At 41.2% G+C, this 26,343-nt stretch overlaps 1 protein-coding gene and 1 pseudogene across 9 annotated transcripts in view; both read left to right on the top strand.

The window, feature by feature from the left end:
• THRB (thyroid hormone receptor beta) overlaps nt 1-26,343 on the top strand; it is a 431,077-nt gene that overhangs the window by 404,188 nt on the left and 546 nt on the right. For all 9 annotated transcript variants that reach the window (XM_037845829.1, XM_037845840.1, XM_037845820.1 and 6 more), the window contains 3 exons: nt 2,788-2,993; nt 13,650-13,796; nt 19,883-20,141. In XM_037845829.1, the coding sequence (XP_037701757.1) occupies nt 2,788-2,993; nt 13,650-13,796; nt 19,883-20,141 (612 nt within the window). The remainder of the gene's footprint in view (nt 1-2,787; nt 2,994-13,649; nt 13,797-19,882; nt 20,142-26,343) is intronic.
• Nucleotides 21,694-23,030, top strand: LOC119541709 (annotated as a pseudogene).

Here is a 26,343-nt window from a genome sequence, read left to right as displayed (position 1 = left end):
GGGCAGAAGAGAGCTACCTTGCTTTCCCAAAGATCCCTCACTCCCCACACCCAAAAAGGGAGGCTGGAGCCTTTGCTGGGTGGTTTTCATCCTACGGAACTCCTCTGTGTTCTCTCCCTTGTCAATGCCTAACTCTTCAAAGTACCCAGATGATGGATGAAGGAAAGCAGTTAAATTACCCCCTATCATGTTTGCAGGACTGATGGTTAGCAACACTCTGTTTGCAGCAGAGACTACCAGTGAGAGGTCTGTCCGTTCACCTTGATAAGGTGTAATTTTTACACACAGTTTTCATGTGGTGAAAGCCTCATGGGCTGGTCTTAATTTTCAAAATCAGAGACAAGAATTTATTTTATGGACGTTTTTGAGACAGGGCACAGTGGCAGAAAACATTGTGTTCAGAAATTTCTAAAGAATGCGAAGTTGAGTCCTGTTGCATGAGTCATCCTGCAGTTGGCTGTTTGTTATATTTTTAGCTATAAAGACATTCCAAGCTGAAGTAGTCCTACCTAATTTTCAAAATGCTGTAGCATATGGTAGTGAGATTAACCCTTGATGTCTCTTTTCCCCACCCATGCAAGGAGACTTATACCATACACTTCAATTAATCTAATAATAAGAATAATAATCATGACATCAGAATGCGTAGCCTCCATTTTGCCAGACATCAGTGTGAATGATTTCTCCTGGCATACGTTTTTAGCATATCAATGAGGGATTACAACTTCTAGCTAAAAACAAAAAGAAGAAAGGAGAAAAAGAAAGAAAAGAAAGACAGGAAAGAAAAAAAGAAAGAGAGAGAGAAAGAGTAAAGGGATGGAGGGAGAAGGAGAGAAAATGCAATGAGGCTATTTCCTGATGAAAGGAAATAATATGGGCTTACATTTATGTGATAAATAGGATTCTCTTGACTAGAACAAGGACCCCCAGAATAAAAAGGAAATGGGGTGTGTTAGGACCTTATTCTGGGAACCTTGAATTAATCCTTACCTCTGGCCAAATATGTTGTTTGTCTTTTCCTTTAAAGACTTTTAGCCCTGGTCAACAATATTTAAGGATATATGAAAATGATTGACAGCAACCAAATAAGTTGATGTTATTGACTATTCATTTCATCATTTAATTGAGAAGTTAAAGATGTGAGTGTCCATGAGGTTAAAAATTCAGTGATAATCTAGTCCCCAAGGAAATACATTTTGAATGCATGTTACTTGCTTGTTAGGCATTATAAGAGCTCAAACATTGTAACCAGAAAAACTTCAGTTGGAGTCTGAGAGCTGGCCACTTACTAGCTGTGGGAGCATCTGAATGAAGCCTAGGGTTCACCTCGTTAGGGTTGTTTTCAGGTTGTTTTCATGTCAACTGCATTACTTGCCATGCTGGAAGCATCGAAAAAATAAGAGCTATGGGTATTATTATTATTCCCCTTCCTCTGCTCCCTTTAATAAGTGAATTAAAAATGACCTAACAGAGTTGATTCATACTTTCCACATTTGTAAGCATTCACATGATTTTGACTACTCAGTCAAATCTAGATGATCTGGGGTTTAGCTGGGCACCTTGGTTTTCTTCCTCCTGCTGTGTCTGCTTTTTCCTACAAGGTCACAACTTTGCCAGGAAATGGTCCTAGGACAATGACTCCGCATGGTGGTGTAGAACCAGGGTCAGGAGTCCTGAGTTCTGCACTGACTCTGCCATGAAACTGCTATGTGATTTGGGGCAGGCCACAGCCTCTCTGGATCAATTTCTTCCCCTGTGAAAGGAAAGACTTGGACTAGATAATATCTAAAGTCCCTTCCAGTTCTAAAGTACTATGACTCTGTGGTGTTAAACATGAGTCTTTGCATTCCACTGATAGTTACTAAAAGTCTGGTGAAATGGTTTATTTTAGATATTAAACATAGAAGTGTAGGTTTCTTGTTACCTGCCCTTCCTATTTCCCTTTTGCATAAATGATAAAAAGTCATGTCTACAGTCACTGAGCATGTGTGGTGCACCAGATGCGCCATGTGCATTATTCCATTGATTACCCAATATGAAGTGGGGCATTCTTCATCCCATTTTATATATGAAGAAATGAAAACTTTGAGCTTATCAGAGGTCACACAACTAGAACTTGGTAGTGTCAAGATTATACCCAAGTCCTTCTAGATTCCAAAGCTTGGGCTCTTTAACCACCAATTATGGGTTGACCAGGGAGAGAGTAATGCAAGTGAGAACCTGTGTGGCCTAAGATGGGCCCAGTCACATTCAAACTAACCCTTAAGGGAACCATCAAGAGTTGGGGTCCTTTTTCCTCTGTGAAGTGGATTGTGAGCCTTCTACTTACCACTCCAGAACTTTTCTTTAACCTGAAATTCTCCTTACTTAGAGCCATTTAGGGGGAAGAGAAAAGGAGCAGAACCCCCGGGAATGTATTCAGATGACTTGACTAGACAGATTCACTGGTGATCCTGTAGCTGGTACTGGGTTTTCACCTCTCTCTGCTTCACTCTAGTTCAGAGCCACCATCTGCGGAGGTGGGATGCCCAGGGTCCGAATTCCCTCAGGGCTTTTTTTGGAAAAGCAGTCTAGGCTTTGGGAGTTCGGCACTGGGACTCCTTGCTGGGCAATGGCCAGTCAAGGGCACTTTGCTGCCAATGGGAAGCAATGCCCCAGTGTGACCCCATACCCTACAGGACTCTTAGTCATCTGTGTGGCAGCGGTCCCCATCCCTGAGGTTCTGGAATGTGCAGTCATGTCTTGCGAGTGTTTGTGTGTTTTGCCTCATCTTTCTTCCCCTCCCAGTGGTGCTGGATGACAGCAAGCGTCTGGCAAAGAGGAAGCTGATAGAGGAGAACCGGGAGAAGAGACGGCGGGAAGAGCTGCAGAAATCCATCGGGCACAAGCCAGAACCCACAGATGAGGAATGGGAGCTCATCAAAACCGTCACCGAAGCCCATGTCGCCACCAATGCCCAAGGCAGCCACTGGAAGCAGAAGCGGAAATTCCTGGTAAGGCTCTCCTCCACAGCTGAATATTGACTGCAGTCCAGGCATTTCCTATCTCAATTCATTTAATCCTCACAACAACCCTGGGATGCTGGTGTTATGGAGCCCATTTTATTGATAGAGAAATTGCAGCTCTGAGAGGTTACTTTGAATTTGAATCCAGGTCTTTATGAGAACAAAGGCCATTCCTACCGTCTACTGCTTGTGGGTCACGGAATTCTTAAGCAGTTTCTTAGGCCACATTATCTCAGTTTGCTTTTACTGTTTAACAAGTCCAGCCCCAAACCAACTAATTAGTAAAATCCTTTACTTGTCTGGTATCCCTTTTTATATCTCTTTCTTCCCTCGGATGCCCAATATAGTCAAGCTTATTCCCCTAACTCCCTCCAAAATATGACTTTTAATATAACCTCAAAGATGCAATGGCCCATGAATCAAATGTATTTTTATGTCAGTAGAAATCAAAATTTTTAACTTAAAAAAATGGGCTCAAGTCCAGGAAGACAATGGAAAGAAGAGTGGAAGACGGGTATAGAGAAAACAGGCCTTTCCAGAACGCTTGGATTAGATTATGATGTGAACCCATTTTTTAGTGCCTTGGTGAGCCCTGGCATCAGATATTCTGTGAGACCTTTGTATCCCTAGGGTATATTAGAGTAGCTATAAGAACTAGAAGATATAATGGCATTATTACGTTTGTCCCTCAACATCAGCATTGGAATGGGATAGGTTTTTTTATTATTAAAATCAATATAACAACAACCTTATTCTTTGAAAGAATAAAATTACTCATAATCTGCCCATCCTCAAACAACTGTTGTCATTGTCAATGAAGTGGGGGTTTATGTACTTTGTTGATGGCCTCCTCTCACAATCATGTTAGCAAACACGTACCATGTGCCAGGTACTATTCTAAGTGTTCTACGTCCATTAACTCCCTATGCCAACCCTGTAGTTACATGCTGTTAATATCTCCATTTTACAGATGAGGGGACTGAGGCAGAGAAGGCAAGTAAACTTGCCCAAGCTCTCACAGCTAATAGGTGGCGGTGAAGGGTGCAGCCCAGCTTCAGGTCCGTGCTCTTAACCACTGCTCTGTGGAGCTTCATCACCTGCATAAACCCAAAAAGCCTCCAAAAGACACAAGCCCTTTCAGGGGGCAGCCTCTTAGTGCCTTCATCTTGCATTCTCACCCCCATCCTGGTATATTTCCCAGGAGATTGGAAAACACTAATTCTGGATAGAACAATTCTAACATGGTATACTTAGGGCATAGCAAGATAGAGTCCTACTAATCCCAGGCCTAAGCTGTCCCTTCCCTAGATGTGTCAGCTATAAATGGACATCATGGAAACCACATCCAGGCCTGGGCTCTGCCCTCTGATTCCAGAGTAGTGACCAAGCTGAATTCCATTAAGGTGGATGATTCAGGGTCATACTAGACTCTTCCTAGGGAATTTTACACTTATATTTTCTTTACTCCCCAAAAAGATGTGATAATAGCCTAAGCAAACCAGTTTCAGTGTCAGTCAGATGCTTCTTTCCAGACTCTAAAGAATTTTTTCTTTTGTTTGACAAATATTTAGTGAGACATGTGATAGAGAGAATATTGACCCCCCAAAGTTGTCCATTTCCTAATCCCTGAAGCCTGTAAATATGCTCCTTGGTGTCTTAGTTTCCTAGGGTTGCCACAACAAATGACCACAACTAGGTGGCTTCAGACAACAGAAATTTGTCTCACAGTCCTGGAGGCCTGACGTCTGAAATCAAAGTGTCAGCAGAGCCATCTCCCCTCAAGTCTGCAGAGGGGACTCCTCCCTCCCCCCTCCCTAGCTTCCAGCAGTTACCGGCAATCCTTAGTGTTCCTTGATTTGTAGTGAGGTAACTCCGGTTTCTGCCTCCATATTCCCAAGGCCTTCTCCCCAGGGTCTATCTGATCCCAACGTTCCCCTTCTTGAATGGACACAAGTGATACTGGAGTAGGGCCCACCCTAATCCATTTAGGCCTCATTTTAACTAATCACATCTTCAAAGACCCTATTTCCAAATAAAGTCACATTCATGGGACAGGGGTTTAGGACATGAACATGTTTTTTAGGGGGACAATAGTCAACCCATAATATTTGGCAAGGGGGGATTAAGTTTGCAGATGGAATTAAGGTTGCTAATCAGCTGACTTTAAAATGAGATTATCTTGGATTATCCAGGTAGACCTAATATAATCACAAGGATCTTAAATGGGGAAGAAGGAAGCAGAAGAGTCAGAACCAGAGAGACTGGGCCAGCCCTTGCTGGCTTTGAAAATGGAGGTGCCAGGAGCCAAGGAATGTGGGAGGCCTCTAGAAGCTGGGAAAAGCAAGAAAACAGATTCTCCCCAGAGCCTCCAGAAAGGAATATACCCTTGATTCCAGCCCAGTGAGAACTATGTAGGCTTCTGACCCACAGGACTGCAAAATAATAAACCTGTGTTGTATTAAGCCATAAAGTTTGTGGTAATTTGTTACTGTAGTAACAGGAAACTAATTCAAGCAGCTCTTCTGTTTCAGGAAATGAATAAAATAGCCATAGTCCCTGGAGTGTACATTTTAGTGGGAGGAGACAGACCATGAAGGTTAGCAAACATGATAAAATGCAGGTAGTGGTTAAGTGCAGTGAAGGAAATGAGCAGCATAATGGGACAGAGTGACTGTGAATTGAAAGTGGGAGAGAGACCTCACTTCTCTCAACAGGTGGTCAGGGAAGGCCACTTGAACTGAGTCAGAAAGCCGAGAAACCAACGCTATATGGAAAAATAAAATCTAACCTCAAATCTCTTCAGGCCTCATGGTCTCTTCAGCACATTATTAATTAGAATCATCCTTGAGGTCCACATCTTTATTCAAAGGCTTCTAATGGTTTCATCATTCTGATCATCTCTAGGAAGAACCAAAGAAGTTACAGCACAGAATGAGTTACCATTGTTTTTTTGTTAGGGTCATGAAGTTATCCATTCACAAGAGAGTTTCTTCAGGAAGCTGACATTTGCAAAGCAACTGTTTTACCCACCAATCCCTGCGCCCTTCCCCCTGCAGAGCTGAAATGAAATGAATACTTTGTAGATCCTTGATCTGTTCAAGAAATTCTCTGTCTTGATCCAGCTATCAAGATAACTGCTTCTCCAGACCATTTTTCCTTAGAGGGATGTTGGAAGAGATCAGGACACCTCCACTGTCCCTTCTGTCTCTACAATAAACTTCATTTCTATTATCCAATCCCCTTTTGTGCCTGGGATCACTCCTGTGTTTTTATAGGAAGGACCATATTTCATTCACCACTGTTACCTCAGTGTCTGTCCCATGTGTAGTTGAAACTTCTGGTAGTTTGTCTCCAAGTTTGCCACCGCCAAATTCTTTACTCTCTATATGTCCAAGAACTTTTCTCCCAGTAAGAGATGGACTCTATTTCTCTATCTCCTTGAATATGGGCTGGCCTGTGATTTCTTTAAATAATGTATTTTGGCAAAAGTGATGTTGAGTGACTTTTAAGTCTAAGTCATAAGAAGCCTTACAGCTTCCAACTGGTCTCTCGGATGGGTTACCTACCTGTTCTCTCTGGGAGAAGCCAACCGCCATGTAGAAAATTCAACTACTTGGAGGTATGAACGTGCTGTGAGGCAGCCCAAACTAGCCATGTAAAAACAGAGATTCCCAACCAGCCCAGGCACCAGAATGACTGCTATTTGATGGCAGCTCTATGAAGGACCCCAAGACAGAACCACCTAGCAATGCTCATCTGTCCCTAGAATGCTAAGAACTAATAAAAAATCGTCTTAAGCCACTAAGTTTTGGTGTGGTTTGTAACCCACAATAGATAACCAGAACAGAACTCAATAAATATTTGTTAAACTGAACATACAGTCCCACTAGCCCATTCTCAGAGAGAGTATAGTACAGTTAAGCCCTGTGTCTCCATCAGTTTACATATTCACACATCCCTTTTCAAAGGGTGGCTCCAATTGAATATTTATTCTCAGCGGTATCCATGTGCTGAATAGGCTCCACATGCTGGGATTTGCATTTCCTATATGACTGATAACTCATTTTTGCTTGCAACACTGCGACACGTTATTTTTTTTTTTATTTTTATGTGTTGATGTCCCATTGTGTTCTAAACAAGAAGTTAAAAAGGCCTAGTATGTTAATGATAGCATACAGATATGTCATAAGGGATTAAAAATCGTATGTTGTCATAAAAGCTACAAGTATTCCTTTACCTGGAATGGCAAGGAGCTTATTCCCAAAATGGAGCTACTTCATCATTTTTCATCGTAAGGCCAGGATCTGAGTCAGAAACACAGACGGGTGGTTTGACCTGGGTTTTGAATCAATATTTGTGTCTGAGGAAATGAAAGCCATTGGCAAATGAGGAACTTTTGCAAAAGCCATGAAGATTGTCTTAATAAACCTAAAGCTACTCTTTAAAATTACTTCCAAAAGGATTGAAATCACATAATTTTCCAGTGTTCTACAGTTCACTCAACTCTCTGGTGCTATAGAAATGTCCAATTAAGCCACCAACACTTCATGTGCAATAACAGTGATAATGAAAAGTAGATGTGGATTGGAAAGGAGGGTTTGAAAAGTGGTATCCGATGCCAAACAAGGTCAAGTAGCATCTCTCCAATGGCAACTTGCTCATACACCTCCTAGCAGTGGTGAGACATTTGTTTTGGCTGAAACTCCATACCAGCATCAATATGGTCTGTTGTCAGTGAGTTATTATTCTGCTCCCTTAGTTCACGTGGAAAGGTGTGGCTTTGGATGGCTTTTCCAGCAAAGTATAAATTGCGACCTTTAGAGCCACAGCAAGCCAGCTCTTCTTCTCTCCTAGCAGAGCAACTGTCTGATTTCACACATTCATGTTTGGGATAGCCTCAAAGAAGGGACAGAAGCAGAAGGGTCAGGCAGGGTGGGTGATTTGGTCATGTGTGGTCTGTGTGGACAGGACGTAGAACACGTGTAGTTAAGTCTACAAGGCATCTATCACCCAAAGTTATTATAATCACACCAAAAGAAGGCAGGATAGTCCAGGGGTTATGTGCACAGAGATTGGAGTTCACTGCCTGTTTCTGTTGCTTTTTAGATGTGTGACTTTGGGCAAGTTATTTCACCCCTCTAGGACTCAGTTGGCTTATGCCTTTACCTGGTGGTATAAAGTAATAAATAAAAGGGGCTTATCAGTGCTTGGCACATCATTAACAACCACATTAAGTGGCTACAATGTACATTGTCTCTACCACCACCACCCTCATCATCGTAGCCCTGCTCACCCCAGGAAAGACGGGCCTGTGGTGATGTCCAAAGGCCCCAGGCCCTCTAATCACTTTCTGCCCCCTGGTTCTTCCTGCCCACCCCTACAAAGGTGCAAGAAGATGTCCTGCGGACAAGCAGAGGGAGAGAAGCACCCATCTGGCCCTGCCCATCTCTGTGTGAGCCAGACAGCTGCCTGGTTCAAGCCAAGAAGTCTTCAGCTCTGAGCCAGCCCCTCTCAAAGAGGTCAATTGGCAGCTTTTCCCATTCACCTTGAAAAATACCGATGAAAGAGTCAAAGCAGAAAGCCAAGGAGTTGTAATTTGTGTAACACGAGCCTCCCCAGGTGCCAAGCTAGGGTTGAGGCCCACAGCTGTTCATACACCTGAATTTCTCCCTTCGTACCCATCCACCCCCACTGCCCCAGGGGGACCACTCTAGATTCTTTACTGTCCCCCGCCCCACATCCATCCATAGAAATTCCCGTCTTTGGCCTCCAAAATAGGTCCCAAGTTCTTTCACTTCTCTCCACCTCTACTGCCACCCCATAGTGCAGCCAACTTCAGCTCCTGCCCAAACCACTGCTGTCACCTGTTTCTTCCTTTGACTCCCTACATCCCTTCCCCATACAAAAAAAAACATAAATCTTGTCATGCCACTCCTTGTTTAGTGAACACACCTTCAGTGAACATCCCGTTGCATTTAGAATAAGCTCATCTCCCCTCTGTGGTGCACAAAGCCCAGCATCATGGGACCCCTGCCTAACTCCCCTCCCTCATCTCACACACCTCAGGGCTCTAACTACATGGGCCTCCTTTCCAGCCTCAGGACTTTGCACTGGCTCTTCCTTCTGCCTTAAATGCTCTTCCTCTGGCTCTGTGGAAGACTGCCTCCTTGACATTCTTCAAGTCTGAGCTCACACATCACTTCTGAAAAGGGCCTTGGCTGACTGCCTCATCTCCTCACCCCATGTACTGTCATTCACCTCAGACTTATTAAAGACTGAAATTATTCCATTCCATGCGTGCATATTTCTTAATTATTGTTGGTCTTCCCTCACTACAATGCAAGTTCCTTGAGGACACATTGTTCATTGCTGTAACCTCAGCCTCTGGAACTGGCCTGGCCCACAGTAGTTCCCCAATAAATAGTGGCTAAATTAATGTATAAACACATATAAACATATATTTATTCACTCACTCTATCCTCCACCAATTGGACCCAATGCCTTGTACACAAGCAAAGATACTTAAGGTTTATCCTCCACCTCTCCCCAAGAAGCTCATGGCTTAGAGGTATGCCTACATAAATATAAAAAGTGGTAGTAACAAATGCTGTATGAGTGGTATACATGGACCAGGCCATCAAGCATGTTAGGATGAGTTAGACTTCATTTCAAACTGAGGTCATCTAGGAAGGCTTCAAGGAGAAGACAGAATTTGAATTGGGTCTCGAAATTTGCATGGGATTTGGAATGGGCAGAGATTACAGATGGAAGTTGGGACTTCAGGGAAAACAAAAGTCAGGAGAAAAGGCAGCAACAAAATTGAAAAGTGCAAGGCAAGTTGTGGGGAGGCATGAGGAGATAAGCTGTGCTGGCTCAGGTGGTTCATTGAGGACAGACAAGATGGGGTGGAAGGAAGCAGAATAAGAAAGAGTCCGAAGTACCTCCAAGAGCAAGCGAAGGCAGTGCTATCCACAGAGGCAAAAAGCAAGCTCTCCCCAGTTGTCCTTATAGGTGAAAAGTCTTCAGGGAAGTCACAAACAACATTGCATTGCCCAACCTTAATTTCTCATACCTGATCTTAACTCGAGTCAGTTCATATGTTTAATATATATATGTGAAATCTGTGATTTCTAATATCCAAGATCCATTAGGGAGAGAAACCTTAAAGATATAGAATAGATGACTTACTTTGTATATGGCTTTACTTCTAACAATTGTATTTGCCATTAAATACCCAGAGGCTTAAAAGGAAATTTTTTTATGTTCTGATATTTGTTTTTCAAAAGAAAAATTTAGGTGGTTGTTACATCTTGGGGGTTAATTTTCATTAAAATTGTCACATTTCCTGGCATGATTTCCTTCCTTTCTCCAGATATTCTAGAGGTGTCACAGATGGTGAGTCATATACCCCACGCACCCACGACTCAGTGAACATTATTAATGTCAGTACTAACCTGCTGAGATTTAGAGGACACTAAATACCATTTAAATACAATCAGATTAGATTTATCAGTATTCAATGAGGAGATGTTTGGATTTGACCAGGCCAAAACTATGTTAATTTAAATATTTTTATTTTATTTTTATTTCTACAAAAATGTTCACACTTCATATAGATAGATAGATGATAGATAGATATAGGTAAGTAGCTAGAGATAGATAATGCCCTACCTTTTCAAATGTGTGCTCACATTTCTTTTATCAGTTGAGCTTCATAACAGAGTTGGAAAGTAGACAAGGCAGGTTAGATGTCTTATCTTCAGGGGTGAGAAAGAAATATAAAGACCAGACCTCCTCTAAAACATAAAGGCTTTCAGAAGAACAGGGGTAGTAGATGCAGTCCCCTTTAGTGAGCAACAATATCCACAGGTCCGAGTGGTGTCTATACATGTGCGTGTAAGACAGGCAGACAAAGACAGAAGGAGACAGAGACGGAAAACGGAACTGTACGTGTGATTATTCCATCAGTTCCAGAAAGCCAGAAAAGCAGTAGCCTTCCATGGGCTCGCCATGCCAACTCTTGCCTCAAAACATCATCATTGATGATGAAAACACAACAGAAGCCAGGTTTCCTTCCCATCCACTCACTGCCACAAAAACAAACAATAAAAAATAAACAGAAGAACCTGCTGGATAATCCAAAACAGGTAAATGCTGCCAGAATTTACTGTGTAAGATGTTTAAAAGTCCTCCCATGAGCTGTAACTACTACTCCTGCCCTGGCACCCTGGCAATAAGAGAGTAAAAGAATCATCTTTTGCTTTTCCTCCTGTTAAGATTTAGATGTGGGCAGTAGTGGGGGAAATGCAAGGAGAAATATGGTAAGTGGATTAGTCTGAGCTGGATTTGGTTACTGCTAGGCCAGTGGTTCTCAACGTGTGGTCCCCAGGATAGCAGCATTGTCATGACCTGGGAACCTGGAAATGCACATTCTCAGTCTTCACCCCTCCCCGACTGCATCAGAAACTCTGGGCGTGGGAACCGGCACTCAGGTGATTCTGATGCACAACAGAGTTTGGAACCACTGTGTTAGGTCAAAGGCCTGTCACTGGCAGTGCCCTTCCTGTCCTGAAAGATTGGAATTCAGCCCTGCTTGGCCTACTCAGTTTCACTTCCTCCCAGTCCAACCTTCCTGCCCGTTTGCCCTCCAGCCCCTGGGCCTTGTTCCTGCCTGTTCACTGTGTCTGTAGGCAAAGATGGGTTCCACCATCACAGGCCTAAATCTCTGTGATTCTCTTAATCACATTCCGGCTTCCTGGAAGACAGCTGGAGAGGCAGGCAAAGAGAATATTAAGAGGTGTCGAAACTCTGTTCCCCACTGTCAAAAAGTGTTCAGCATGCAGCTTTATTCTTAACTGCCCAAAACTTGGAAGCCACCAAGAGGGCCTTCAATAGATGAATAATTAAACAAATTTTGGTACATCCATACAATGGATTATTATTCAGTGATAAAAAGAAATGGGATATCAAGCCATGAAAAGACATGGCAGAACCTTAAATGCATATTGCTAAGTGAAAGAAGCCAGTATGAAAAGGCCACATACTGTATGATTCCAGCTATATGATTCTGGAAAAGGCAAATCTATAGAATAAGTAGAGAGATCAGTGGTTGCAGGGATTCTGGGGATGGAGAGGAATGAAGAGGGGAAGCACAGGATTTTTAGGGCACTGAAACTGTTATTCTGTATGATACTGTAATGGTAAATCCAAGGCATTATACATTTCTCAAAACCCATAGAACTGTACAACACTAAGGGTGTACCCTAATGTAAAGTATGACTTTAGTTAATAATAAGGAATCAATATTGTTTCATCACTTCTAACAAATGTACTACACTAATACAAGAAGTTAATCATAGGGAAAACTGTGTGTGGGTCAAGGAGAGGGGTAAATTGGAACTCTACTTTCTGCACAATTTTTCTGAAAATCTAAACCTGCTCTAAAAAACAGTCTATTGCAAATAAAAAAACTCTGGAAGTGAGGGTTGGAAATCATGGTGCTCCTGGGAAATTGCCATGTGGTGGAAAGAGCTTGTGTTTGGAGTCAGGGAGACAGAGCTCGCTGACCGCAGGGGATTATTTTAACCTAATGCATGCAAAAGAGCTGGCTCTCTTGTAGGCCGCAGGTAAACAGTGGCTGTTACTGTCACAAAGAAAGGAAAGGACAGTGGAGAGCAATGTCCCTGACAGGAAGCACTGGGGACACAGGAGATTCGCTGAGAGACACCGCACCTTGCAGTTCGCTGGATGCCGGGCTGAGGAACCAGAGGGCTCCAGTGGGCACAGGGAGCCACAGACTTGAGCCGCTCAAACTCTAATGTGCATAGGATCACCTGGGGGTCTTGTTAAAATGCTGATTCTGATCAGTTCAGTCAGGGGAGGGGCCTGAGATTCTGCATTTCTAATAATTTCCCAGGTGACTCCTGCGCTGCTACACCATCCGAATTGTTCTTGAGCAAGGGAATGGCAGAGAGGTGCCCTGAGGACATTGACAACTAGTAAATTCCCCACTCTGCCATAAGGTCTGCCGAGGCTGCCCAGCTAAGATTCCTGTAGGGTGGCCCAGAGAGCTCCTTCGGTCTGCTGAGACCACCTCAAACTGGAGTCTGTATGGACAGAGAAGAGCTTCAAGCCCCAGGAGCTGCTGCAGAAGCAAGTCTGAATCCACAGGGCACTGTATGCCAGGGCTCCTGAGTCACTCTCCTCCATCACTGCCCATGCTATGCCCATCTCCCCACACAAAGACACACACTCTGGTGGGCAGTGCTCTGAAAACGCCATCCCAGATGCCCTAGAATTATGTCACCTGGCATTTAAATATCCACTCTTTGGGCATTCCAAAGCAGAACCCAAATTCCTGAAGACTTTCTCTCTCTCTTTCTCTTTTTCTCTGTTTCTCTCTATCTCTATCTCTCTCTCTCCCTCCCCCCCTCTTTTTCTGCAGTAACAATCCTGTGAACATTATCACTGATAATGTAGTAAAATAAAACAATGGCCATGACATATCTTTGCTCAGGAGAGTAAATGATGTGAGAATTCTACAATGTCAATTCAGATGAGATTTTCTGCCACATGAGAATGCTGATAAATAAAGATCCCTTCAACCTTTTTTTAATTTAAATCTTCCTTCTTTCTCCTCCTTAGCCTGAAGATATTGGACAAGCACCAATAGTAAATGCCCCAGAAGGTGGAAAGGTTGACTTGGAAGCCTTCAGCCATTTTACAAAAATTATCACACCAGCAATTACCAGAGTGGTGGATTTTGCCAAAAAGTTGCCTATGTTTTGTGAGGTGAGGAAATTGTTTTCCCTTTTGCATTATTTTTTCATTATAGTTCCATCAACTGCCAGGAATATTGGGTATTATTTATAATGTAATGTTAATTAGGAAGGATTTAGTCATATGAAAGCAATATCAGTACAAAATGAAAATGCACTCTACTTAATTTTTACTTCCCCATCTTCTCTATTCAGTCATTATTCATTAGCTTGTCTACATGAGGCCCTTCAGGATTCTGCCCATCCATCTGAATCCAGGCATAGGGAAATAATGATAGCAATAGCTTCCATTTATTCAGAACCTACTACTTCCTATTTACCACACTCAGTGTTGCCCACATTAAATCCAATCCTTTTAACAGTTCTGTGGGGTAGCTATTATTAACCCCATTATACAGATGGGGAAAATTGAGATCAAAGGGATTAAGCTAACTTATCCAGACAAGGTACCAGGGCTTGAACCTAAGTCTATACTTTTTTCACCACAAAACCCTATTTCCTTTATCCCAAAAAGATGGCTGTGTGATCATTTCTTAGTCCTCAAGAATAAGTCACATGGCCTTCATGGAGCAAGTTGCTTCTTAATATCTCCTTAAATCTTGCCTCTTACAAGCTTACCCTTTCTTCCGCCATCTTCAGGAAGACCTTCGCCCACCAGAAGTCACATATTCTCCCTTTGAGACACGTCATCCCCTAGCTTTAGCTGTGCTACTGCTGAGGGCATGTGCCCTGCAGCCGATTCCATGGACAAGCTCAGACAAATTATTTAACATTCTCAGACCTCAGTTATATCATCTTTAAAATGGGAATCATATTAGTATCTACCTCTTAGGGCTATTGGAAGAATTAAATGGGATAATATATATAAAGTGCTTGACACCATGCCTGAATCATAATAGTATTCCATACATTTTAGCTAATACTGCTGTTATTCTCTCTTTATTACATTACTATCCTGCCTCTAACCTCGCTGTTTTTACTTGAGTGGGGCTGACTGTTTTCCCTTTGACAAACCATATAAACACCAATCTACCTCCAAGGGAACCCAGAAAGATACTAAATAAGGAGGGCCACTTCTGCTATGAGTCGCTTACATAAGCTACCTGTTTTAGCTTCCTAGCTCTAAAATAAATACCATACAAGAGGATGGCTTAACAGTGGGAATTTATTGGCTCACAGGAGCTCGAAGTCTTGTTTCCTCCCAGGATTGGTATCTTCTGGCTGGCTGGCAATCTTTGGTGTTCCTTGCCTTTTGTGCCACATGGCAATGTCCTCTCCTTTCTCTTCTGAGTTCCACTGACTTCTAGCTTCTCGTGGCTTCCTCTTCTGTGTCCAATTTCCTTTGCTTATAAGGACTTCAGCCATGTTGGATTCAAGCCCCCCTCATTCAGTTTTGGCTTACCTTAACTAGTAACATCTTCAAAGGCCCTCTTTACAAAAGGTTCACACCCACAGGACGAGGGGTTGGGACTGAACATGCCTTTTGTGGGGGACAGGATTCAATCCCCAACACTAGCCAGTGATAAGTAGTTCTAATCGCACATAGAAAGTAGCCGAGTTTCCTCACCTGGAATGATTCCTTCAAGCCTTGGCTTCCAGCTCATTTGTGTCTTTCAGTTTGCAATAAAGGGAGCCCAATTAGAGTCAAAGGGGCATCAGACACTGGTGACGATATTTGTCATTGCCTATTTCTGAGCCTCCACAGAAGCCATATCCAGGGCAGTGGGCTTCAGGATGCAGCCCTACAACAGGGACCACTCAACCCCGTGGCCCAGAGGAGTCAGTGAATCTCAGCAAAGGAATTTTGACTTATATCTGTATTTAGCATGGATCTTTCCATGACCCTTTAAAAAAAATTAACATTTATTAGCATTTTGGATATTACAAAAATAATACATGTTCATTGAAAATTTATGCAACATAATAAAAATAATCACCCATAGTAAAAGTATTAAACAATAATGCTGCTAACATTTTGGTGCCTGCTTCAGTCTTTTTTCAAATATATGTGTGTGTATGCACATATGGATACACGTATACATATACATATATACGTATATGAAATATACTAATGTAATATATACCATAATGTACTTTCTATTTATAAAACCACTTATTTTAACTTTTTATTGAAGAATAAGGATCTCACATCATAAAGGTACACTCAATGAATTTTCACAAACTGAACACACCCACGTAATCAGCACCAAGATAAAGAAACAGAGCATTACCAGCACCCCAATGTAACTTGCTTTTTACCCTCCTCTATAAAACATATCATTTAAATATTCTTTCACAAAATGATATTTAATGACCACATAGTATGCCAAAGTATAAATCTACTATAGTTTGGCTTCTCCTCTGTTTTTATTGGCTTTTTAGTTCATTCCCAACTTTTCACTAATGTAAATACGCTGCAATGAGCATTCTGGAGGCTGTGCCTTGCTCACATCACTCACTGTTTCCTAAGGGTAAATCCCAGAAGTGGAACTTAAGGACTAAGGTATCTGCACCTTTCAAGGCTTTCAATTTGTGCCACCAAATTGCCCTCAACAAAGGTCATACTGTCTCACCTTTGTGACTGAGCGTGCTCATGCTCGTTCCACTCTTGTCAACTCAGATATCATCTTCCCTTTCCATTCATTGGCTAGTTTTGTCTTCCAGGGCCTTTCTTAGTCCTCTTTCTCTGGGCTGTCTCTTCGGCTCTAGACCTTCGTGTCTGAAGAGGAACTCGACTGAGCTTGCCACCCGTGCAGCCTGCCAGCAGGGTGTCCCCCTCTAAATGCCCACCAGAATTGCTTTGTAAAATGTAAGACTCACGTAAACCAACCATTGAAGAGAGATTTCAGTCAGAAAAAGAAAGAAAAGAAGCCACCTCCCCCACCAGTCACCACCCCTTCACTTGACATGCCCCTGGTGAGGGTGACGGGTCAGCATGAATTTTTCAAACATGTCTTGGGACAAGCTTATGTCTTCAAATTTCCTTCGGAAATTTAAGCCTGCTTTGTTTTCATGATTTTGTCTTTCATGATTTAGTCATATTCTGTAGTCTGTAAATTACTGTGGAAAATACCAGTTTGTTTCCAACAATATTTGGGCAGCTTTTAACAGCAGAAATAAATGTTGGGGACTTTTAGCCTTTTACACTGTCTTTTGAACTCAGAAGGGGGAAATGAACCTTGCAGGCCCCTGAGCCACCTGCAGAGCAGGTTGGAGATCCCAGGTGGTCTTGGGAGCCAGGGGTTTCTTGCCAGAGGCAGTTTGATGCCTCTGCTGTTCCAAATGTGCCCGTGACAGTTCTGCTAAGATCTGCACCAACCCACCAAGCAAGGTTTGTGTGAGGCCCAGGGCTTCACAAGTCTCTAAAACCACTGCTGGCGGAGCTGCCAAAAACACACATAAGAACACTCCCATGAAGCTTGCCGGCAAAGACAGCTCTTTAAGAGCCCTGGGGGAAGCATGCTGGCTGCAGGGCACTGTCTTTGCCCGTCAGCCTGAGTGATGCCTTCCCAAGGAGGCAGGAAGAGTCTGTGGAGGATCCCCACACCTCTGCCTCTCCAGCCTTTGCTGAGCTTTCCACAATGAGAGCATTTTGTGATGACAGAGAGATTCTTGGCCTACCTGTTGACACAAATCTCACCTCAGCCCTATAAGCCCCTCTTAAAGGAAAAGGCATCTGGCATAGTTGTTAAACCATTGGTGATCCTTGACAAATACTTACTCCACTTGTATTTAGATTTGAACCAATCATCAACGTTTAGTAGGTTTTAAAAACAAAACTTCTACTTGATCTGTAATCAGACTTGGCTACAAATATGGGCCTATCCAAGTCTGTAGACTTTGTGACAGTTAAAAAAACAAATGGTTTGATCTGATTAGTGATTTGCTCTCCAGGGCAGGGTCTTTGAACCAGCAGTATCAGCTTCACCTGGGAACCTGTGCCCCACCCGAGACCTACCAAAGGACAAGCCTGGGGCGTGAGGCCCAGTGATCTGGGTCTGACAAGGCCTCAGGTCATCCTGGTGGAGCTGACGCTGAGAACCACTGCCCTCGGCATGGGAGCCAGCCTTACCTACTTTCTTCAGCCAATTCTGCATCTTACCTATAGCAGATTTATCCAAGTTTGTCATTTTTATTCCCTACCATGCTCTTGGGCCGGAAGCCAAAGTATGTAATTGAGTATACAGGATAGAATCTAAACAAAAGCAAATCACAGTGATTTTTTTTTAGTAGTAAGAAAGAGAGATTAATATTACAGATTCTAGAACCAAATACAAATGACTTTTATTCTGTAAAAAAAGCTAAGCAATTTGAAATTAAATGGCAAGATGGCTAGGCTGAATCAGTAAAAAGTATGAAATACTCAGTATTTTTAATGTGGTTCAGTAGTAGTATTTCCAGTTTTATATAATAACCTAAATTGAAATAGTTGAGCATTGCCAAGAGCTTTTCCCAAAATGAATTTGTACCTGCTTTAATGAAGAGATAGAAATGAGTACTTTACATATTCATTGTTTATAGAAACTCAGTCGTATCAAAAGTACTTCAAAAGATTGTTTGCTTGTTCTCTTAGTATTAAATTCTAACCAATCTTCAAATCCTAGCCTCACCCACAAAACATTCATGAGATCCCTGCCATGTTATTTAACCTCTCAGTGCCTGAGTTTCCACATCTGTAAATAAAATTGGATTTCAAATATTTACCTCACTGTACTACTGTGAAGATTAAGGTGATGCATGTAAATCATGCATCAAAAACAGCCTTTAACTAATAGCCTTTGAAACTTTGTTTTTAATGTTTGTTTTTTTATTACAACAGTTGTAGACTTACAGGAAAATCATGCAGCAAGTACAGACTTTCCATATTCGCCCACCCCCCACCCCCCAGTTTTCCCCGTTATTAACATTTTCCATTAGTGTGGTACTTTTATGAAACTGTTTCGGTGGTGACACTTAATTAAAACATTGTCCACCTCCAAAAAATAAAATTTTGAGTTATTATTTTGCTTAGCAAGTCCTTTTCTACATTTTCTTATTATTATTGTTATTACATTGTCACAAATTCTAATTAACAGGGTAATCAAATGAGGTTAAAACTAATTATCTACTATTTAGTATTAGCCATACCACCATTTCTGTTTTGTAGCTCCAATAGCCAACAGCTGACTTTATTGTTCAACTGGCACCTGGGCTTCTCTTTGTTTTTTTGGATCAAGTTTTCTCCTTGAATTTTTTAAAAGGCATAGAACTAGAAGGTCACTTACAGCTGAGACCGTGAGACCCAGAGATGGTAAAGACCTTGCCCACAGACACCCCATGAGTTAGGGGCAGAGGTGAGACCAGAACCCAGACTCCTGGCTCCCAGGATTACATTCCTCTCAGTTATTCAGGCACCAGGATTACTCAATGTATGGGTTTTTCTGCCAAATGTTGCAATCAGAGAATCCCAGAATGGCAGTATCTCAAAATAAACCCTGGTATTCATGAGAGGGAGGGGTCAACATGGATAAAGTTCACACAATGTAATGACCAAAGATGACTCTGTACAAAATTTAGCATTTCTCTAAAATCTTTTACCACCAAATTATAAAAGTCTCAAGACTTAGCAAACTGACCACTTTTGAGAATTTCTTCCTAATGGAATACAAAATGGCAGACATTTCATTCAACATGTATCTACATTTTATTCCAACTATAGCAGGCATGGTGCCACGTATAAGAGAAAATAGAGGTAAGTTTAACATAAACTCTACCCTCACGCAGTTTTCAAGGGGGAGGGTGGCAGGGATAATACAAACCCAAAACCAAGGGGTTATAACACAGTTTCACACTGGACTGTAATACCAGCTGGAGCTATATATACTAGGAAACTTGCAAACTACTGAGATTAAGACTGAGGAAGATTATAAGAATTTGAGGTGCTAAACATGGTTGCCAAGAGTCTGCAGCCAAATAGGAAAGGAAAGGCCATGGGCTCAAAGAATCCAGGACTAATGTTGATCACAGAATGTTGTTTCTGTTGCTTTTAAGATACTGCATGCTGTTCCTGACTGACATTTGTCCACTTGCTCTTTGCTGATGTGGGCTGGTTCTTTTCAGCTGCCATGTGAAGACCAGATAATCCTCCTCAAAGGCTGCTGTATGGAGATCATGTCCCTTCGCGCTGCTGTGCGCTATGACCCAGAAAGTGAGACTTTAACCCTGAATGGGGAAATGGCAGTGACGCGGGGACAGTTGAAAAACGGAGGTCTTGGGGTGGTGTCGGACGCCATCTTTGACCTGGGCATGTCCCTGTCTTCTTTCAACCTGGATGACACTGAAGTAGCCCTCCTGCAGGCCGTCCTGCTGATGTCTTCAGGTGAGTATGCACAGACTCATTACTCGACGTCAAAAGAGCTTTTTCTTGTCTGGTACTAGTTCAAATCATTTGACGAGTTTTCCATCTCCCTTTAGCTTTAGAATCATAGCCCACTATCTTTCAACAAGCGATGAGGAATCTGCCAATGTCCTGGAAACCGAAGAAGGGTGTGGGGTGTCTGAAGCTTTTTGTAGTCTCCCAAGATAATGGGAAGGAGCCACTGGACTCTCTATTTTTTGAGGACAGAGTTGTATCTAATTGTACACCTAGAAGAACAGACTAGGCCAGAATTTAGTAGAATTCAGTCAGTGTTTACTGGATAAATGACTGAATAAATGGGCAAACTTTCAGTCAAAAGTACGATGAGAATCCTTTGTAGAATGGATGCCTCCTAGTTAACTCAGTAGAGTTATTCTTTAAGAATTAAAACTTGTAGCTTATCTACTTGTATGACCTTGGGTAAACTCCTTAGCTTCTCTGGGCTTCAGTTTCCTTGAAATAATTGAACTGAGTGGAAATTTTAATCCTGGAGGATTTCAAGGTGTTTGGCATCAAATTGACAATTTTTGCCATCTCCACATACTTCTTACTTAGTATCTACCTTACTTAGTTTACTGACAATAATTTGTTAAAATGGATTCATTACAGGGAAAACTTCATATGACTCAGTATAAAAAAATTCCATTTGCCATAAATAGAAGATAACCACAAAAATAGATGCATTGTGTCTTTGTATAAGTAAAATGCTTGTACAAAGAGATTTTACTTATACAAAGACACTTTTAGATAACATTGAATGACATAGTGAGAAAGTGATTTCTTTTACAGTTCTCTTTCTGGGTATGTCTCCTAAGAAGGGCAAGGAGAGAGATTCAGTCTGGTAACTATTCTGCCTTTACACCTCTCTAACTTCTGCTAAACCTCCCTTTGTAACAAAGAGTAGATCTTAGGTGTGATCTTCAGCAGGAACCTTTAGCTAAAATTTAATAAAATCTTTTGCAATGCATCTATTTTTGTGGTTATCTTCTATTTATGGCAAACAGAATTTTTTTATACAGAGTCATATGAAGTTTTCCCTGTAATGAGTCCATTTTAACAAATTATTAAGTCAGTAAACTAAGTAAGGTAGATACTAAGTAAGGAGTATGTGGAGATGGCAAAAATTGTCAATTTGATACCAAACACTATTGAACTCTTCACTGAATGATTCTTCCCAATTCTCTGATTTTATGAGGCTGTCACTGCCTGACAGCCACATGAGGTACTTAATAACTTTAAAAAATCTTTTCCACTCAAGTGATCTGGACATGTTTCTGCCAGGACCAGGGAAAGACTACAAGACACTTTACATCTGGCAAATGATACCAGCACCAAAGCTCCAACACTTCAATTCTTCTTAAAATTTGTCTTCTAAGCTCCATATTTTGTTTGCCGTTTTAGTTACACAGTATCTTAGACCTTTTCATCAAAACCTCTTCCAGGAGCTGCCACCCCTAAGTTCCTGGGTCCTGCAGTGATCAGCAGCGAGTTAAAATGGAAATGATCCAAAAGACAGTACTCTGAGAACTTTTGTCTTAAGGAGCTAGAGACAGTTTTTGACCTTTAAAATGTTTCTCTCCTCATTAACATGTTTAATCCAATTTAAGTATCATCTGAATGTCAGTTCATTTTCTCTAAATCATTTATACAAACACCTTTTCTTAGTCTCTCTTCAAAGTGCAGAGTTTTGATGCCACAAAACCCAGTTACTTTTCCCCTTTGAAAGAGTACATCCAGAGAAATACGATGTTGATATTTTGTTTGGATCAAAAGTTAAAAGGATCCGGCAGAAGAGGGGGCAGGGATCGGCTTGTTGTGCTTCTGCGGGAACCAGAGATGGTCCTGCCGCGCCCGCAGCTGTCACCGGCGCCTGACGACGTCGTGTCATTAGTGGAGCGGCCGCCGCCCCTGCACAGCAACAACAACTGCGAGGACGGGGAACAAGCCTCGGCCGCCGCCAGCCTCAGCCGTTCCTGGTGGAGCTGCCAGTAAAACAGCAGCAGTGGCAACGGGGAAAATGGGAGCTTGAGCATGAACCTTCCACTTCCTGTACCCACAGCGGAGACATGGAGAAGATTCTTTTGGGTGCACAACGTGAATCAGGACAGAATAGTTCAAGGGACGTTGTTTGATGTGGAGCTGCACACCAGCAGGGACCATAGCTCTCAGAAGAAGTGGGAGAGGGGAGAAAGAAGTTGACGCTCTGAAGAGAAGTATAGACTGAGTATCTGACTGGTCCGGGAGACCTGAAAACTTTCCACCTAAGGAGTTCCACTTCAGGCACGCTCTGCTTCTCTAAGCCTGAGGAAAAGTGGAGCCCTGAAGAAAGGGGGCATTTTTTCTCTGCAGGTGTTCATCCCGTTTCTCATTTCCCATGTTTTGGCTTTGGGGCTAGGCATCTATATTGGAAAACGACTGAGCACACCTTCTGCCAGCACCTACTGAGGGAAAGAGAAGCCCCTGGAAATGCGTGTGACCTCTGAAATGGTGTTATTGTCAAGTTAGTTTATTTGAACTTGAGACCACTGTAAGCAGGACCCAGCCTACCGCCCTATTTTTACATGTCCAAGTTCCAGTAACTCTCCCAATCCAGTATTTTATTCTGACTCTATTGAGGCATTTTACTAACCTCATTCCCTTTTTGGCCTGTAAGACACTTTAGAATTTCCTAACAGAGTTTAATGCTGTTTATAAACTTGCAAGGGCTTCTTTTCCACAAAAACCACCAGCGGATTATATCTTTGGCAACTAATGCTATTGTCTCTTTTTAGTACCACCAGATTTAGACCTTCATCATTCATGGTATAAATTCTACTTTTGCAGATAACTACCATCCCTTTCTTAAAACAAGATGAGATTAGCAAATGATACAAAAGCTTTGTTTTTGTTATTTTTGTCAAAACAAAGGCAAGCTTCCCTAAGCTTGAATTTATAGTTATTTAAAAAGAACACACACACACACACACAACACAAGGAAAAAAAAATAAGCAATAAAAAATTATTTTAATCCAGCTTTGTAGCCACATTTTGTCTGAACCTCCTAATAGCTCCTTTTAATTTGTAGGAGATGGACTGTATAAATGATAGATATGAAATAGAATAAGAACCAAAATCATCAGCAGATTTTAAAACTAGTATGTTGTAATGCTGTCTTTTCTTTGGTGTAGAATCTTTACTTCTGGTAAGAAATATCTCGGGCCTAGAAATGTATGGAATTGCTTTGGAGATTTTTGTGTTGGGGATTTTTATGTTTTTTAGATACATGTGAATTTTTCATGACTTTCTTTGCATTTATTTTATTTATTCTTTTTTTCTTTAAGAAGAGGCTTTGAAATGAGTTCAAATTTTTGGTGTAAATACAGGCTTCTTGTTTTAGGAAGCATCTTTAAACTCAGAAGCATTTTAAGCTCTTCAGATTGTTGTTTTAGAGCTATTCCAAGCACTTGTGCAACTTTAAAATACAGACTTGGCTTATGGGAACTGTTGACAAAGTTCTGAAAAGATGCCATTTGTTTTCTTCTCATGTCTCACTTATTAACATTTACTGTACGATCTTCCCAAGGTGATTCTTGTGATTCTGCAGGCACTGTTGATTTTCTTATGTAGCCATCTTTTCCTTAAGTTGTTGACGTTCCAGAGCACTCAGCAACTTCTTCCTTCTCTGACATCCCTTTTTTTTCCTCAAATGGGAAGCGTTAAGACCAAATTGTTGGAAAGCATCAGGCTTACCAGTTATTTCAAGTAGATTTTATTGGATTTCAGAATATAAAGCATGACTCTAAAGGATACATCTATATGTTTTATAAATAAATAGTCTGTTTATGATATAGACATTACAATTGAATATTTAGAAAACCGTTGCTAATTTTTAAACTAGCAGTCTATTTATTAAATAAAGTGCGTCAAGTTAACTTGAATAAAAACAATATGACAACGCAGTTTGCCAATTTGCAGAAACTAACTCCTTTCTCTCTCACATTGTTTTATAAATTTGATGTTATAGCAGAAAATAACATACAGATTAAACAAAAATTAATTTCTGACTCTTTTCAAGCATATAGCTAGTATATTTAAGGAAATGATATATCCAAAATTGTTTTCTGAATTATTTTTCTTTTCTTTTTTTTCTTTCGAGCATTTGATGTCTAAATATTTTAGATATCTTTTTATTATACTCTGTTTTTATCTTAATCTTAAACCTGGTAACACTTGATTTGCTTTCTATAACCTATTTATTTCAAGTGTTTATATTTAAATTTCTATTGGAAGAAAGTAAATCTGATACCCTCTGATTTTGAAAAGCCTGAATAAAATTGAAAAAGTTGGTAAAGTTAGGAGAACTATGTAGCTACACCTTACTTTGTATTACAATTGGCATCATTGGAGGGAAAAGTAAAATTATACTTAAAGGAATAGCAGCGTTTGGTAGTCATTACATTCCCATCTTTCCAAACTCAGTAGTGATTCTGTCAGTAGTGTGATCAGAACTTGAGTATATTTACAATTTTTTCAATATTAAAAATAAATTTAGTTCTACCCCTTTTTCTAAAGCATTTTTGAAACTGTGGACTATTACTTAAAATGTGAATACATTGATCACAGAAGAACTTATAAGATGAAATCCAGTATTTATTGATAGCCCTGATTTCTGGGATGAAAGTTTGTAGTTCCTATCCAGTTGCATTGAACAGAAACAGAGCATGATTAGAAAGGAGAAATCAACAATTAATAGTTGAAAATCTTAAGATTTATGATTTAAAAGCTTTATACCTGTTTACGTTTAGGAACAAAAGGCAGGCTTCATTTTTATGTTTGAAGAAAACTGGCTTAAAATATTTGTAAAAAGAATCAGGAGCAAACATGCACAAACTTGCACATTGAAAATACAAGTTATCTTGATTGCAGCAAAAATATTTACTATTCTAAAAAATGAAAATTGAAGACTCAGATGATTTTTTAGATGAACCAATTGTTAAAATTATTGGAATTAACTGAGCCAAAGTGGTTATGCAGTCATCTTCTATTTAGTTGGCACTTTGTATCATTATATACAGTTTACAATACAAGTATAATCTGTAGCTATAAACATTTTGTGCCATTAAAGCTCTCTCACACACACACAAAAGAAAGGATTCTGTGGATAATTCTTCTTCTTACACCCTCAAAGAAGGAAGAGAGGAGACAAAGAGAGAGTGAGCAGATCCATGCAGCACTATCTTCATATATGAAGGAAAACACAAAATAAAATGTACAAATTGCCATTTGAGCTGTATAGAAATTCCAAAAGCCTATATATATCTTTTTAGACTTAGAAAAGGGGACTGAGATATGAGCTCTCATCCTTCCTTTCAGATTAAGCAGAACCCTACTTAGATCTCTAGATACTTCGTTAAGTGGACAACTGAAACGTTATTTTTTTTTTTTTTTTTTTTTTTTTTTTGGAGCTCCAAAGAGCAAACTGTGGGGACAACTGGGCAGAGAGTTGGCAGGGGGTTGGCTGGGGTTCATGATGCTAGATGAGGAATTCATCCAGGTTTACAGATTACTTTTGTAACGCAAATGTGTGCCACCTGGATGTTCCCCAGTCAACCAGCTTTCCTGTGTCATCCCTTTATTTATTATTTTTCCCTCCTGGCTCAAGCCTCCTCCCACATATCGTGGAAAGACCAGTGGGCTTTACATGGGCCTGGTCACTTCTTCCCAGCTTCCCGTGTTGGCTCTCCTCTCTGCTGATGGTGACCCTAGCATATGATATCCCCTTTTCTTTTAATTCCCTGACGTACCACCAACACGAGGCTGCCAAAGGTAGCAATTTTACTAAAGGTATGAGGGAAGGGAAGAGGTGGTACCTCACAGTCTGCCAACCTACTTAAACTTGGATATTGTGCTTCCTTGTCTTCAAGGGGCTTTCCTACTGTTGGACTTTCCTCCTTTAGCTCCCAGACCCCCTGTGATGTCCCCAACCCCTTCTAACAGCTCCCCCTTCTCTGCTTGTCATGCTTGTCCCACCCTCACCCAGGCAGCCAGTGGAAACTGAAAATCTTTTCCATCATTATACAGAGTTTTTCAGCTTTATATTAGGCTTCTCCTTCTGTTCCCTAGAAGAGAAGCATCTCCTTTCACACCCAAGGAAGTGATTTGTCTAAACCAAAGATGTTTATTG

Source organism: Choloepus didactylus, chromosome 1, assembly GCF_015220235.1.
Source record: "Choloepus didactylus isolate mChoDid1 chromosome 1, mChoDid1.pri, whole genome shotgun sequence".
In the NCBI taxonomy this organism is placed as follows: Eukaryota; Metazoa; Chordata; class Mammalia; order Pilosa; family Megalonychidae; genus Choloepus; species Choloepus didactylus.
The sequence above is the reverse complement of the archived record's forward strand: the minus strand, read 5'-3'. Positions and strand labels throughout refer to the sequence as shown.